The 18127-nt window shown below is 34.9% G+C and overlaps 1 protein-coding gene across 1 annotated transcript in view; it reads left to right on the forward strand.

Annotated features, from left to right (window-relative positions):
• The window catches only part of LOC135201872 (cell adhesion molecule Dscam2-like), a 220196-nt gene that overhangs the window by 176919 nt on the left and 25150 nt on the right, over positions 1-18127 (forward strand). Inside the window, 4 exon segments of the mRNA XM_064231173.1 lie at positions 824-1005; positions 1246-1442; positions 2000-2369; positions 2540-2721. Of these exon segments, the coding sequence (XP_064087243.1) occupies positions 824-1005; positions 1246-1442; positions 2000-2369; positions 2540-2721 (931 nt within the window).

Consider the following 18127-nt stretch of genomic DNA (forward strand, 5'->3'; position numbering starts at 1 on the left):
AGGTTTGTTTATTTCAATATAATTAATTTATTTTCCACCAGGGTCACTGCAATATCTTTAGTTGCAAGTAAAAATATTAAGTGTACCCGTCTGGAAGTCTTTTTTTAGATCTCGTATCAAAGGTTAATCATCGTAAAGAATTCATTTGTAAATGCAATAAACTGCACCAGTTTATATCACCGCCAGCGGAATATTTCTAAATCTGAATTTTCTAAAATCATTCCTTTTTAATTCTTTTTATTATCTATCAGAACCTTCCCCTGACGTTATCTTGAAGTTTGTTTTATACCTCTGTTTTTCTTTGTATTTAGTCTATTCTTATTTTTATCTTGGTGCTTTTGTCTTATAAATTAGAATATGATAGATGTTCCTTTAGCTTCAAAGTTCCAATGAATGCTTTCCTTTTCCCGAACAATATAGAGACTTGAAATATTTCTTTCATGCGAAATGTATTTGTTCTCTACGATTTCTGATACATACTTTTTCATTATTTATTACGTTATGTCCTATTAGCATTAGTATCACATCATGCATTATTAAGTCTTCCGTATTATCATTAAATCTCTATCAACTTTGGTGTACTGTATGCTTAAACCTATTATCAAACCGATTTCCTGTACAAACGCCTGCGGTGTAGGAGATTTTGTTTATGAATTGTTATCCACAAGAAATTTCTTCCTCTTCAGCTCAGTGATTACTCTAGCTGACATACTGGACAACATTTCTTGATTTCCTCAGATGTCTTAAAACGCAATCTTACAAAAATTCAGCTATACTTGCTGACAGATACCGACTGTTACTTCTTTCTCTGTTCTAACGAAAGGCTTGAGTATGAAAGGTGGGATGGATGGAGCGATACCGTTCAAAAGTCCCAGACAACCTCCATGACATCAGTTGTGACAGGACTCGAAGCTGCAACCAACTACAGCATAAGAGTGAGGGGTTACAACAGTGCCGGCGATGGCCCTTGGTCGCCTTCGATTGTCTGCACAACGCATGAAGACAGTAAGATTATTCCCATTGAGTCAAAACAAGGAAAATTGTATATTCATGTGAAATGGTAATTAAATAAGTGAAAACTGCTCTCTGACATAGTGTGAATAAGGTCACAGCATTTCATTTAATACCTTAATTCTTAACAGAAATTTTTTTGTTCTCAGAGGGGTTTTCATGATACTCTTGATAACCTCAGAAACGCTCGAAGCATTAGAAAAATTACCATTTAAATTTTATCACTCTTCGCAGTACCGGGTCGTGTGTCAGCAATCAAAGCTGTCGTCTCCGGCCCTTATTCGTTTGTAGTGTCATGGTCTCCGCCGTCAAAGCCTAATGGTCACATTGTGTCTTACAAAGTCACATGGAGAGTCGTCGGTGCAAGGCTGGGAGGGGGTCGTGGCACAGAGGGCGTCAGCACAGTGGCTGGCATAGAGGCATTTATTAAGGTAGTGTTCTGTAGCAACTATGTGTTTAACCATGATTTTCTAGTCTTTAATTATAATCCTTAATTTGCTTACGTTTGCTCTTAATTTAGTTCCCAGCAAAAAAAAAAAAAAAAATGCTAGACGAAAGTATTTGGTAGGATAAAAGCTGTTCTTTATATTAATTTTTCCCGTTTAGCAATACGTCCAGTAGCTTGCGCAAGGGAAAAATCTTTGCAAACTTGCTATTCGAGACAATCATGGAAACTGGACAGCCTTCTCTTCATCCAGGACCAATTCATTATTAAGAAGGCATGCTGTACTGATACTTTTTGGATAGAGGATATTGATATACTATTACATTTCCTTATATCTTTAATCATTTAGAAACTCTCCAAACGATGAATTTACAAAATTATCATAGTACAACCTTGCCAGACGAGTTCCCTATAATAAAGGAGAAAGATCAATGGCTCATTTTGGTAATAAATGAATACTACCATATTTTCATTGATAGTGTGAGGAAAAAGTAGTATCTGTCTTATTTTATATATAAAGTGATCCTATTTCATACATCTCAGGTGGACAATGTCCAAGGAAAACTGGTTGAGGTTGAAGTTGTAGCAGCGACTCGTGAAGGCGAGGGTCCTCCCACAGCTGCTCGGGTCACCCTGACCAAAAGTGTCCCAGCTGCCATTTTCTCTACGTCTTCTGTCATCAAAGCCAAGAGGGGAGAAGATGTAACCTTACCCTGTGGTCACGTTGGTGATCCACAACCATTGTTGGTGTGGACTTACCAAAATAAACAAGTTATTGAGGAGAGACGGATGGTCAAGAGTGACGGAGGTCTTCTGGTCCAAGATGTGCAGAGACAAGATTCAGGCAACTATACTTGTACTGTTACCAATATTCATGGCTCTGATCACTTCACCCAATATTTGACCGTCTTAGGTAAGGACATTTAAGGTCTTTCTTTAGTTTTATTATTATTCTCATTGAAAGAAACAAACGACTAAAGTTCCTCACATGTTTATTAAAATAGACTTACTTTTAGATAGTTAGAATATATTTTTAGTGGATGAGGTGCCAGGATTAAGAAGGTTCCATTTTTTCAATTTCAGTTCCTCCATCGGCACCTTTGGTCTTAGCTTCATCTTCCTCAGAGAGCAGCATTCAGGTCGAGTGGAAACCTGCTGACGATGGTGGTTCCCCTGTCGTTGGCTATTCACTCTACTACAGGAAGGACCATGGTGCCTGGACTCAGATTAATCTCCACCGCCATACACACTCCCATGTCCTAACTGTATGAGTTATGCATTATGTTTTTCTATAATACATAAGTAGAGTTATTTCATTAGCCTAAGAGTTGCGTTTATTATTAATAGTAGTGGCAGGAGCAGTAGCAGCAGCAGCAGCAGTAGTAGTAGTAATAGTAGTAGTAGTAGTGGGGGGAAAACCTCGTTCAAAATGTGTTTCATTATAAGTAAAACATTGCATCTAAGGTATATGTTATGCACCTTTTTCCATTGGGACACATAGCATTAGGTAAAAGAGGCAGTTGAGGGGGTTTTCTTAATAAGACAAAGAAGCATGTAGCATGGTATGTTAACATTTTAGCCTATCACAATATAGTATGATAATAACAAACCTAGGGGATATACTGAATAAAAAAAGTGGTTCATTTGGTATTTCCGGTTGCTGTGAAGCCCTGAGTAGTGAATGATATGTTTACTGTCGTATCCCTGGGGACTGTCCGAGGGCTGGCTGGTTGCTAGGGTCATCAGAGAGAAATGGTCCTGAGGAATGATGCTTGGGTATCCTAAGACAGGCCATCTTCAATGGTAGACTACCTAGGGTAGAATACCTACTTCTTGGGGGTGTTGTGCATGGACTAAGTGGTATTATTCTCAGCAAGAGCATAATCTTTAAAGTTCTTGTAATGAATTACAACGATGATAATTTGTTTGTGACCAGATAGTGACATGCCTCCAGATGACATCACATAGCACGCTCTCGTCCATTCAATATCAAGAATTCATGTGGGACGAACATTATCTTAACTGGGCCATCCTAATTTGTCAAAGTGGGAGCGGGGACTACCATTGAATGATTTTTAAATTTCATTATAATAGCCATGCTATGTTAATCATGGGTTATTCAATCAAGGTCCTTTTTGGAAGAGTGCTTAGAAGAGCATTGTCGGAAGTAGGAGGTAAAAAATTACTGTAATCACAATATCTAAAAGAGCTACACACGAAAGTACACTTCTGTAAATCTTAAACTAGATCGAAATATATATTGATAAATATAGAACAAATGCTGGATAACCTCAGTAATCATTTTAGCGGGTACTGATATTGGTAAAGGCATTTCAGAAGAAGCTTGTAAATCTTTTGAAGTTCGTCTTTCATTTCATTTCATTTCCACTTTACTCGCATGTTTTTTGGTCTGGGTCATATTTAGACAAAATACCAAACAAGTAAAATTTAAGCATGGAAAACAGAACTCAGCTATTTTCAACCGTATAGATAACCATAACCCCAGAATATAATTAGTAGCAGTAACTGTCGGTACAAAAGCCAAAAATGATCACTTGTTTATTTTGGTAAGTCCACACCAACAATGGTTGTGGATCACCAACGTGACCACAGGGTAAGGTTACATCTTCTCCCCTCTTGGCTTTGATGACAGAAGACGTAGAGAAAATGATACCACTTAGTCCAGGCACAACACCCCCAAGAAGTAGGTATTCTACCCTAGGTAGTCTACCATTGAAGAAGGCATGCCTTAAGTTTAAGTTTAAGCAGCGCAGTTGAGTTTTCTGTACAGTGTATAATGCTGTATGAAACTCTCAGCCACGGCCCATGAAACTCAGCAGCAACCCATGAAACTTTCAGCCACGGCCCAGTGGTGGCCTGTGCTATTGAAATCTATAACAATGCCAGATGCACGATCATGACTAACTTTAACCTTATATAGAATAAAAACTACTGAGGCTAAAGGCCTACAATTTGATATGTTTGATGACTGAAGGGACGCGGATGATCAGCATACCAATCTGCAGCCCGGTAGTTTTTAGCATCTGAGGGCAGACAGGAAAAGTGCGGACGGCCAGACAAACAGCCAACCCAGTAGTTTTCTTTTACAGAAAACTAAAAGCTCAAAGCTTCATCTACCTACAAGCGGCGCGTTAACAACCTGAAAGAACTGGATGGCTTTTGATACTCTGCCGCTGTTAGCATTTACAAAAATGAATCGAGGTCAGGGAAAGGCCGACTCATTCTTGATGGTTCATATTCCCTGTCCGCTTAATTAATATTTACATTAACTCTGTTGGAAAAAAGGACAGAGATAAAAACATCCTTCCAGCTCCATTAGCGGGAAGAGTAAATATCCCGTAAAGTATAAACATTTGTTCACGCCACTTTAAAGTCAGAAATTAAAAGATGAAACTTATCTTTGTGATAAGAAAAATTATACTGGAAAATGCATAACACAGCCAGATAAACCAAATACCTCTACGTGCATTAAATGAAATGCTTTGATAGACATCATCAGTGAAGTTTACAACCGGGATGATATGGCATCTTTATTTTCCCCGGGCTATGTACAGTACACGGCGCTGCCTCGTATTAAGCTACTTCTCCTACTAAGTTTTACCTCTCTCTCTCTCTCTCTCTCTCTCTCTCTCTCTCTGTGTGTGTGTGTGTGTGTGTCTCATGTTCTTGCGAAATTGTAAGAGAAATCAACGAGCAAAATAGATAAAAAAAAAATTCTTAACAACTTCCCTTTACCCCATTCTACTAAGTTGGAGAGTATATCACAGAATTAGAATGTGTATAATAGTAGCATATGTATAAGATCTCAGACAATGAACACCAGATGGTTGCTTAACTCTCAATGATAGGTCGGCTCAACCAATGAAAGACTTCAGAGGAAAACTAGAGATTTCAGATAAAAATGTTAAATGTTATCTTCTAGAATTGAACGTTCATAGTACCAACTACTCAATTGCTAATTTTTACAGGAAATTACACACACACACATACATATGTATACATAACACACACACATGCATATATATATATATATATATATATATATATATATATATATATATATATATATATATATATATATTAGCGAATATCAGCCCTGATGAAAAGAAAATAATAAGAAGAATTGAAAAGACCATATATAAAATCAATTCTACTGATGCTGCCATCCTCTTTAACAAAACATGTTTGAGAGAGGGTCTCCTACCTTCAAATAATAAAATGAGCTCATAAAAAGGCCAAAATATAGAAAGTAAGTACTATGTTTCAGACTGCTGTCTGTCTCTTCAGGTAGATAGTGAATGAGAAAAGTTGCAGAAAAAGCGGTATTTATACCAAGAGATCCATCCACAGGTAGCCGTGTTTAGGTCACCCCGCTGATAATTATTCCTCTTTAATCTTCTTAAGCGTTGGTTGAAGAAAGATTTTATCTAAGATATCTGAATCCCAGCCGCCCTTTGAGATGTTCTAATTACCTTTGTTTATTTAATCAAGACTGACTCTATCATTTGGCTTTTGTACCGACAGTTACTGCTATAAATTATATTCTGTGGTTATGGTTATCTATATGGTTGAAAATAGCCGAGTTCTGTTGTCCCTACCTAAATGACCCGTTTATGTTGTATTATTCTCTGGGGAAGTTATTTTCCTGTAAAACCGATGTAAGATTAGTCCCTATATTTTGACGTTTTTATGGGCTCCTTTTATTGGATGGAATTCTGTTGTAACAGACATTTTTGCCAGTCTATATATATATATATATATATATTATACATATCATATATATATATATATATATATGTATATATCTATATGGTATATATATATAGTATATATACATATATATATATATATATATATATATATATATGTATATGTATATATATATATATACATATATATATATATATATAATATATATATATATATATATAATACTATATATATATATATATATATATATATATATATATATATATACATATATATATAATATATACATACATACATACTACATACATACATAAACATACATACATGTATACTCCAATATTAAGCTAAAGATGTTAAATATCCATTTTGCATACCGCAGGAACATCATTTAAGGAGAATTATAAGTGATAAATTATTTGTTACCATCGGCTAACATGGTTGTGGAGGGGGTTTGGGTTTCATATCGATTACTAATTACGAAAACACCGAGATCGACGGTGATTTGTAATGGTCAGAATCGATATAAACTTATTAGCCTCTCTGCTGGCCGACTCGATAGCGTCACTGTCCGTTTCTGATTTCGTTTCCCGTCCACTGGACGGTGGTTCGATCCCATGGGGGGGACGAAATTATTATCAACTAAAAATTCCCCTTCGGTACTATATGAAAATATATCAATTCCGAGGTAGAGCTAATTAGATGTAAAGGACATTTGTAGCTCGAATGATTTATATGAATCACGGTGATGTGATAAGTATTCATAACAAGGCTATGTTGGTGAAACGCTCGAATCGGCTAGCATGGTTAAGGGGGTTTCATATCGATTCTAATTACGGAAAACACCGCGATCGACAGTGATTTGTAATGGTCAGAATCGATATAAACTTATTAGCCTCTCTGCTGGCCGACTCGATAGCGTCACTGTCCGTTTCTGATTTCGTTTCCCGTCCACTGGACGGTGGTTCGATCCCATGGGGGGCGAAATTATATCACTAAAAATTTCCCTCCGGTATATATGTAAAATATATCAATTCCGAGGTATATATATATATAAATATATATATATATTATATATATATATATATGATATATAATATATATATATACATATATATATATATATTAGGGCTAGTGCTTGTATGATAAGGCGCCCTATGAGGTTAATGTTAGACTAGCGATAATCTATACGCTAAGTCGGTTGGTATTGCACTTCCATCTTCAATGGAGTGTCTGGGGTTTTGTAGATCACTTACGAAGTCGGTATTATCTTTACGACGATGTGTTAAAACTCATGGTTCGGTGAGGTTCTTTGTAGAAACACAAGGTATAAAATAGTATATTCTTCTGAAGTTTTACATGATGAAGATCAGGTATGATCGCACAAGTCTTCTATGACGATAGCTTGATCGCTTCTGCCAATGATGATGGCTAATCCTATTCCTCTACATGATAAAGCTTAGGTAAAGAGGTACAGGTCTTCTAATGACGATAGCTAACTCTGTTCTCCCCGTCTACCATCTCTGTTACAAGTTATGAAGGAACAGACAGTAGTTCGAACATATGAACATACTATCAGATGACATAGTTTCATACGAACACACAATCGAATGAGACACGCTACAGATCACGTAGGCCGTTTGAATAATAGGTCGGGGTAGTTGTCTCAAGCAGGGAGCTTGGACTGTTTCAAACAAATGAATGACCACAGATACGGCATGTCAACTTACGCTTACATACTTATTGTATACGTCATCTTTAGCGTCTCTAGTCTGATCACATTCCTGCAAGCAATCTGGTTGACCTCTTAGTTTTAGACTTTTATATATATGGACTAACATTCCATATTTTTATTATGTAAACACTTACATCAGCTCGGTCAGCTACCAAAACCAACTACTGAATATTACTCAAACTTGACTTGCATCTGACTTATAGGAGTGTGATACAGACACTATGTGAATATATATATATATAAGTAAATAAAAATTCATTGTGTACATGAATTGATTCAAGTAATAAAATATAAAACAATGATATTGGTAAATAATAGTGATCACATGATATATATAATGATACAGTTTTTCACTTCATCTCTTTAAGATACTTATGCTACAGAAAATACTAATGTACTCTGATAATTGCATAGAATGAAGATTAACATGATAAAAAATCATATTTTAACTGATAAAAAATTTCATATATGAAATGATAAAATTATTAATGTTTATGCTGATTGATTCGTTGCTTTTTATGCTAACTGTTATATATCTGCGGATATTGTTAAGGTAAAAGGTAACTGATTGATTATAGGCTACCTGATTTGTTTATACATATGTATATGGATTCATATAATTATGATTAATATATGTGCACTTTAAATAGATTCCTATTGCGTACACGCAAAGATATATTTAGATTCTGTTATTTATGATCATCCTTTATATAGATTCCTATTGCGTACACGCAAAGATATATTTAGATTCCGTTATTTATGATCAATTATATATAGGATACATGATACTTTATATATATAGGATACATGACACTTCATATATATAGGATACATGACCGAGGTTATACTACTTCACTTTTAACTAGCTTTCGAACAACTTTTCGTCCATTACACAGTTCCAGACAACCACCTATAGCCAATTGAAACGGCCTTTTTCAATGGTTAAAACAAGGGGAAAATTTGCCTGGGCGGGTCCAACGTTCTATTTTTGCGCTCATACTTATTCTCTGCATCCTAAGCTACACGATTACGTTCGCGATGAATAAAAAAACATCCCCAGCACGAGTCCTTCGCCAGCAAAGTAGAGTTGAATATCCTTCGGGTCGTAATTGTCGGAAGTATGTCCCTTTTGTAGTCGAATTCCGACAGTAGCCGGAGCATTCCGCATTAAAACAAGATTAACGACGAGATACGGTGTCGGTCGAAGAAGTCCATGAAATTCCTTTCACATTGTAGGCGGTTGTTACTTGACTGTAGTCGTCCGCTGCGACGAACGATTTTTTGAAGTTGCGATGTGAAACTCTCGTACTGCAGGATACTGTAACCAGGTTCCATTAATCAGCCTGCAAGTAAATTATACTTGTCACAAGGGCAAAGTAAATTCAGACGACATCCAAATACAGGGGGGGGAGGGGAGAGAGCCATTTAGACCAACTTAACCCACATGAATTCGCTGATATTTCGGATTCAAAAGAGTCCGCTGTATAAAACTTTTTTTTGTAGCCATGGCATTAACAATGAGTGAACCTATCCGAAGGTCTATGATGACATTGTAAAAATATCCAGCAATTATAAAAAATAAATGAATTTTAAAAAAAGGGGGAATCATTACGAATCTCATCAAAAGAAAAATTCGATATTACTGGTTAGTAAGTTACTAGACAAAGAAGTGGAAAACGGAGCTAATTGTAAGATTGCCAGGCAACATAAGAGTCAAAGAGAAGATTAATCATGATTCTATGTGCCCTAACAAAGGTTTCATATTCAATTTTCTCGTGCGCATCCTCTGAGGTTAACTTTTAAAACATTATTAATAGGTAGGAGATGCAACGAAAAAAAACCCACTATGTAACTAATTTCTATATAAACTTTGGGTTTTCCAAGAAAATGTGACATTTTCCCATGAATGTGATTTACTTGAATTGTAATAGGCTAATGTTGCAAGTAAATATTTCTTATCCACAACTTGATAATTCTAAATGTCCGTTTACCCCATGTCATAAGCTGAATTATTGACTCTAATTGTCTATGAGGTTCAGAAAAAAAAATTAATTCATTTTGTTGTTATAGAAATTCTATTTGCTTATATTGTTCATTAATTTTAAAATAAAATGTTACAAGTCCTTAACTAATTGCATTACACACACGGATAAGAATATGTTTATGTGGCCTGTCATGTGAACCTATGAACCACATGTGAAGTTCATGAACTAAGCATTCCTTTCTCCAGTCAATCTGCTTTTGCAAGCAGAGACGACACACAGATGAAGCCTGTGTAAGCAGATTATTGAGGTTAAAAGGAACAAATGCTGATACGGCAATGATGACGTCGTCACTTGGCAGGAGATTGCTCTCAGCCAGCTAAGAGTTACGTTACTTGCTGTAAGAGATACGACTTTAGTATTTTTCAAATGATATTTTAGTGTTTTAATTCTCCACCCGCATGAGAGAATGTCTGAAAAAAAAAAAAAAAACAGTACCAAAATTGAAACAATATTAGTTTCATGTTGGCATTATGTTAAATAAATATTCCTTATTCAAACTATATGAAAGAAAAGGTTTCCATACAAATTCTATATATATTATTAGCCCTGTATAAGATTCATATAGGATTATTCCATAGATAACATTTTCACTTCTAGACTTCCTGACTTTTAAAATCTCTTTTATTTTATTTTATTTTATTTTATTTATTATTAGTTTATTTATTTATTTATTTATTTAATTTTTTTTTTCATTGACTACGAATATAAATCACCGGACAGACAATATGTCAGTAGATTTTGGATATGTGTTTGAACTTTTAGCTTATTTGTCATTATTAAAGCGTTAAGTTAGAGTTCAAATCTTTACGCATATATATTTTGGATATTTAATTATCTATGGTTACGTTTTGCTTATTGATTTTATCGTGATTCCTTTTTTATTATAATTTGTAACCCTTCCGACTTCTTACGGAGTGTATTATATTGACTCCACTTGTATCCATATTTATTTTATTTTTTTATATTTATATTTATTTATTTATATATATATATTTATTTGATAAATTAATGGTTGGCTTGAATATGTGGAAAAGTGTTCTAGCGACGTACCGTATAAGGCTACTTGCGGCATCAATTCTATAGATACAAGATATATGATAAAGGTATTTAAAACGCTAGAACCGCTATAATCCAGTTCGGATCCAACATCACGAGTTTGTAACTCGTAAGACATTGACACTTCCTATTTAATTATCCGTTATTCTACCAAACCGATTGACTCTGGGTGATATATATATTGGTTTTCTTAATGGAAAGGAATTCACACCACGTGTTAAGGAGATTATTATTGATTTACACCACCCGAGTCACAGATTATTATTGTTGTTGAATTCCATATTTACTGATTTAGCACTCATAAATATTCGTAACGCACTCAATTGCGTGTTTGTTTTTAGTGCTATTAATTCTATATAACGTGTCAAGGAACTATTAACACTAAGAAGTGTTTATTCCCTCTGTCAGACTCGTAACTCTGTTAATAATTCTAAGTATATTCTTTCAATGATTGATTTTTTGGCACAGGATAGGCCCCTAAACGGACAGGTGTCTTAGTGTGTCCCTTGTTTTCATGACACGTGTTACAATCAGTTATGTGCTTTTTTATATCTGTAAGCATTGTAGGCCAGTAAAATAGTGATTTGGCTTTCTGTAACATAGTAGGGAACCCTGGATGACGGAATGCAACCAGTTTATGACGATTGGTATGAAAGAGATTATTACTAATACCTGGTCGTTAGTCATCTGCTGTGTTCTTCGGGTTTACCTCGTCACAGACCTACATATAAATATTACATTTGATTACATTATTCTGATACACATACTTTAAATATACTTTTGCTTTAGGGTTTCTGCTCGAAGTGTGTATTGTTTTTGCTTAGCCGCTGACCCTGTTTCCGTTTCGAAGTGTTTATTGTTTGGGTATGTCTGTTGACGCTTGCTTTGTTCAGTTTGTAACAGTTCTCGCTCCGACCCAGATATTCAATGCTCGCGATCTCTTGGGTTAAGGAATTTTCTTGTTTAGATACGGTTTTAACAATAGGCACGGATATTTCTATATTTTTTTAGTCTAATTAATGGTTCTTTGCAGTATGGTGCGGGATTGCGGGATAATGCGTCAGCTATGATATTGCTTTCCCAGGTAGATATCTTATCTTGGGCCTCAAAGACCATGAATGATCATTTGTCACCGAGTTCCTTTTGGACTGTGATTAAAGCCTTTGAAAAAACTCGGTAAAGGACTCATGTTCAGTAAGGACTTTATCAGGATAGCCATAGATTATGAACTTAAAATATACTAGTGAGTTAAAGATACCTAGCCCTTCCTTGCCTATTACTGTATATTTACTTTCAGAGGGCTTTAGTTTACGTGAATAAAAAGCTATAGGGAAGAACTGTTTATCATATTACTGAGTAATATCCCTCTTACCCCTTGGTCTGAGGCGTCTGTTGCAATAAAAAAAATTTTCCTTTTTCCTTATTTAATCAGGGATTTTTAAGTAGGTGAGCTGCATTATTCCGCTTTTAAGATATCGAACGCCTGTTGATGCTTTTTAGACCATAATCAATCTACGCTCTTCTTCGTAAGATCTGTTAAAGGAGCTGTCATGATTGAAGAGTTACATATTTACATACGATTGTAATACCCACTACAGCGCAAAAGTGCTGTATCCCCCTTTTACGTTAATAGGTACCGGAAGTTATGAATAGCCGACACCTTACCACGGACTACTTTAAGACCTTGACTAGACACATAAAACCTAGATAAACATGTTCGGTTTTAAAAACTCACATTTAGATATTTTACTCTGAGATTATTTGTCTTTGTCTCTGTAGCACTAGCTCTACTTTATGTGAATGTACATCTAAGGTATTAGAAAAGATTACAAGATCATCCATATAGGCATGTAGGGTATCCCCTAAAAGTCTCCAAACACTATATTATAATTGGGGTGCAACGTAAGCCGGAGGCATACGTAAAAATTGATAATGTCCCCTGAGTGTGCTGAAAACGGTATATGAGGTACAATCACTTAGGTAATGGTATCAGGTAAAAGCCTTTAAGTAAGTCCAAGTTGGTGAAAAAAAAATTATTCTAACCTAACAGAGATAAGATGTCGTCGGTACATGGCACTGGAAACTATCGGGAGTCGTTTCCTTGTTTAAGTGACAGAAATCTACGCAGATACGCCAAGTCCGATCTTTTTATGGCATGACGTTTTTGAGGGAAAATTATATGGGCTATTTGATTTCCTAATGGCTCCTATTACTAACATTTTTCAACTTCGTCATTTATCTCTATTTTGAAATTTCATTGAGAATCTATACGAAGGTACGTAAATAGCTTTATGTTTGTCCTTAAACCGTGTTTTGTGTTAAATTACATCCGTTTTTTTCCAGAGATCACTCGCCAGTGGAGAAACTTCCTGGTATTCAGGTAAAAGAAAAAAAAAATTTCTGCTGAATCACCTCTGCTTGGATGACTTTTACGGATATTACTTTAGATAGATTATCAGAGAGATTCATCCACGACTGGTTGGGTCGTGGATTTAAAAATTTAAGCAACTAAATAAAATGCGATATTTATAACTTCCGTATCCACGATATGTATACTTTTAGGGCTTTGTTCGCGGAAATCGTTATATTTCAGAGTGTCGGGAAGGATTAAAATTTCATTTCCCAGCAAAGTCTTTTTACACGCACTAAGACATTCGAGGGTGCATGCTTCTCGAGATTTTTGCGTGCAAAGTACGACTGCGGTTGTGGGAGAATTCTGTTGGGTCATTTGAACAATGTTACGATTTATGAGACAAATGTATAGTTCCTTTATATAAGTTATTATTTGATTACTGTCTCATTTTTTGTTCAACGGATTTTAATATGTTTGAAGGTTTATAGGATTTTCCTTTGATAAACACGCCTTATTTTGCAGGATGTAAGATAATATTTTGTATACCCCTAGCTGGATCTTACAATTACACTAGATACAATCCATCAACCGTTTTTTTATAACCTATCGAGGTATCTGTAAACGCTCGCTTATCCGGACTTCTCATTAGGGAGAGTTCGAACAACAGACGGTGAGTCCGTAATACAAGATATTGCGTGTACTAAAGAAATAAAACAAGATATTCTAATTTTTACGGCGCGTACAGTTGGGCTTAATCACCAGTATTCATTATAACTTAATGTAAAATTAAAATTAAAACGAAAACTTGCTCTGATTACTTATACGGTCGTGTGTTTCATAGGAAAAACAATCCTTTTTAATTCAAAAGATATCGGTATGTAATGAACCAACATCGCTTTTCCCCCACTCTGCTAGAGTCGCTTATTGTGTGGAATTTGCTTCGCTTTGAAAACTTCGGCAGTTTTTTTGACTGAACCTTGACCGCTTGACTAGGTGACACAGTCACCGAGTTTGCTTGTTTGATTCTGAACGGGCTACTGTTTCTATTTCTTTTTGTAATAATTAGGATCCTTCTCTTTATTACCATCGGCAACGTATTGTGTGTTTTTAGCATTATGTTTGCTGGTTACGTATAAAGCAATGATGACGAGCTATTAGGAACTGAGCGATTACTAATAAGCAAGTTATCTCTACTGTATTCAATATTAACTGTTTGTACTTCATTCTTTGCTAAAATTTTGAAATAGTGAGGTGGATCTTGGTCAGCGCATTTTGCCTGATGAAGTTTTTTTTTTTTTACAGAACATGTTATTCCTTGCAATCCAGCCATATTTTTAAAGTTAAGTTGAGTCATTGAGGTTCGATATTTTATATAACTCAAAAACTCAAGGTCTAAAACTGCGATCGGGACTTGCAAAGGAGCATTTATTGTCATGACCCGTAAATAGTGTTACCTCTAATTTATCTAGATTTGTACGGTGTTCCACTTGTTTTTGTGTGTTTTCTAATCACTACGGTGCTTAACGACCCTATCCATGCATCTGTACAAATACAGACGTCCACTGCGTAAACGCATATTCACTGTTTAATATGATTTGTTACGTAAGGGATTAATATCACCCACCCAAAATGATAAAATTAACATAGTATATGATTATGATATTTCAGTAGAACTTCTGGAAACAGACACTCAAAGATAAAAAACTCGCAGTAGCGAAATCTCAATGATGTAGATAATTTCTGTAAAAAAGTAAGATTAAGAATGTCTCGTAACTTCAGCCACAGGAATAACGAAATTCTACCTGTAAAGGAAACACTCAAAGTTACTCCAAATGAATAAAAAAATTGTACTTAGCTTGCTTTTGTGGGAAGTCACGTGTTCCGATAACGACACACGGCCTTGTCCTCCTTCTCTATTTAGCGGACGACCTGGTTTTTGGCTTCAGTTTCCCCCGTGCGCGTTGTTTCGATGATTCGAGCCCTTAAAAAATCCGATGCTGCAGACGCGTTCGGTTTGTTTTCTTGCAGTGCCGGAAACGCTCACTAACGATGTTTTCTTGAATGATTCTAATGAGAGACGAAGCTTCCGTTGCCGTAGGAAAAGGACACGTCGGTTTTGTTTCTTGAAGTTATTCACTAACGATGATACTAAGTTGCTTGACGAATCTTGTTGTTTTCTGAAGTCGCTCACTAATGATGATACTAGGTTGCTTGAAGAATCTGCTGCTTTCGTCGTCGTTGACTTTCATGATTTATTATTCTGTTTTTTCTTCGTAGGACGTTGTAGATTCTTCTGGTCCGCTGGCCACCAAATATTAGGGCTAGTGCCTTGTATGATAAGGCGCCCTATGAGGTAATGTTAGACTAGCGATAATCTATACGCTAAGTCGGTTGGTATTGCACTTCCATCTTCAATGGAGTGTCTGGGGTTTTGTAGATCACTTACGAAGTCGGTATTATCTTTACGACGATGTGTTAAACTCATGGTTCGGTGAGGTTCTTGTAGAAAACACAAGGTATAAAAATAGTATATTCTTCTGAAGTTTTACATGATGAAGATCAGGTATGATCGCACAAGTCTTCTATGACGATAGCTTGATCGCTTCTGCCAATGATGATGGCTAATCCTATTCCTCTACATGATAAAGCTTAGGTAAAGAGGTACAGGTCTTCTAATGACGATAGCTAACTCTGTTCTCCCCGTCTACCATCTCTGTTACAAGTTATGAAGGAACAGACAGTAGTTCGAACATATGAACATACTATCAGATGACATAGTTTCATACGAACACACAATCGAATGAGACACGCTACAGATCACGTAGGCCGTTTGAATAATAGGTCGGGGTAGTTGTCTCAAGCAGGGAGCTTGGACTGTTTTCAAAACAAATGAATGACCACATGACGGCATGTCAACTTAGCTTACATACTTATTGTATACGTCATCTTTAGCGTCTCTAGTCTGATCACATTCCTGCAAGCAATCTGGTTGACCTCTTTAGTTTTAGACTTTTATATATATGGACTAACATTCCATATTTTTATTATGTAAACACTTACATCATCCCACCGCTGCCACCAAATATTAGGGCTTGTGCCTTGTATGATAAGGCGCCCTATGAGGTAATGTTAGACTAGCGATAATCTATACGCTAAGTCGGTTGGTATTGCACTTCCATCTTCAATGGAGTGTCTGGGGTTTTGTAGATCACTTACGAAGTCGGTATTATCTTTACGACGATGTGTTAAACTCATGGTTCGGTGAGGTTTCTTGTAGAAACACAAGGTATAAAAATATATATTCTTCTGAAGTTTTACATGATGAAGATCAGGTATGATCGCACAAGTCTTCTATGACGATAGCTTGATCGCTTCTGCCAATGATGATGGCTAATCCTATTCCTCTACATGATAAAGCTTAGGTAAAGAGGTACAGGTCTTCTAATGACGATAGCTAACTCTGTTCTCCCTGTCTACCATCTCTGTTACAAGTTATGAAGGAACAGACAGTAGTTCGAAACATATGAACATACTATCAGATGACATAGTTTCATACGAACACACAATCAAATGAGACACGCTACAGATCACGTAGGCCGTTTGAATAATAGGTCGGGGTAGTTGTCTCAAGCAGGGAGCTTGGACTGTTTCAAAACAAATGAATGACCACAGATGACGGCATGTCAACTTAGCTTACATACTTATTGTATACGTCATCTTTAGCGTCTCTAGTCTGATCACATTCCTGCAAGCATCTGTTGACCTCTTTAGTTTTAGACTTTTATATATATGGACTAACATTCCATATTTTTATTATGTAAACACTTACATATATATATATATATATAAAAAAAAATTTACAATAACAAATTGATAAATGGTCATATAAGAAGAATCTTGAAAGAGATAAATAAACAGAAAATAATGAATTAATAGATTCATTAAAATAAGTATGAAAATGCAATATAATGAAAAATATCTAAAGGAAAAAGACACAAATGGAATTGTACAAAAATATAATATGAATATAATGAAGAAACATAAATGAATTATTAAACAATTAGTTAATTAATAAATAGGTTCTTAATTAATGAAGTCTATAATTTTCCATTCAATGCTTCCTGCAGGGTGGTATATATATATATATATATATATATATATAGATATATATATACCCTGCAGGAAGCATTGAATGGAAAATTATAGACTTCATTAATTAAGAACCTATTTATTAATTAACTAATTGTTTAATAATTCATTTATAATTCTTCATTATATTCATATTTTTTATTTTATATTTTTGTTTTGTTACAATTCCCATTTGTGTCTTTTTCCTTTAGATATTTTTTCATTATATTGCATTTTCATACTTATTTTTAATGAATCTATTAATTCATTATTTTCTGTTTATTTATCTCTTCTCAGATTCTTCTTATATGACCATTTATCAATTTGTTATTGTAATTTTATTATATATATAATCAATATATATATATGTTATATATATATTATATATATATATATATATATATATATATTATATATAATATATCTATATATATATATTTCATAGTTTCTAAGTCCATGGAAAGTTATCAAGTATTAATGAATATCAGTACATTGTTTTTCCCAAGTATTATATACGAGGTTTCTACATTTATTATGTTAATAATCGTGATACTTTTTATCGTTTTTTCATGAAATCTAATTTATATTATTATTATTATTATTATTTTTTTTTTTTTATGTTTTTT

The sequence above is a fragment of the Macrobrachium nipponense genome, chromosome 28 (assembly GCF_015104395.2).
Source record: "Macrobrachium nipponense isolate FS-2020 chromosome 28, ASM1510439v2, whole genome shotgun sequence".
NCBI lineage: Eukaryota > Metazoa > Arthropoda > Malacostraca > Decapoda > Palaemonidae > Macrobrachium > Macrobrachium nipponense.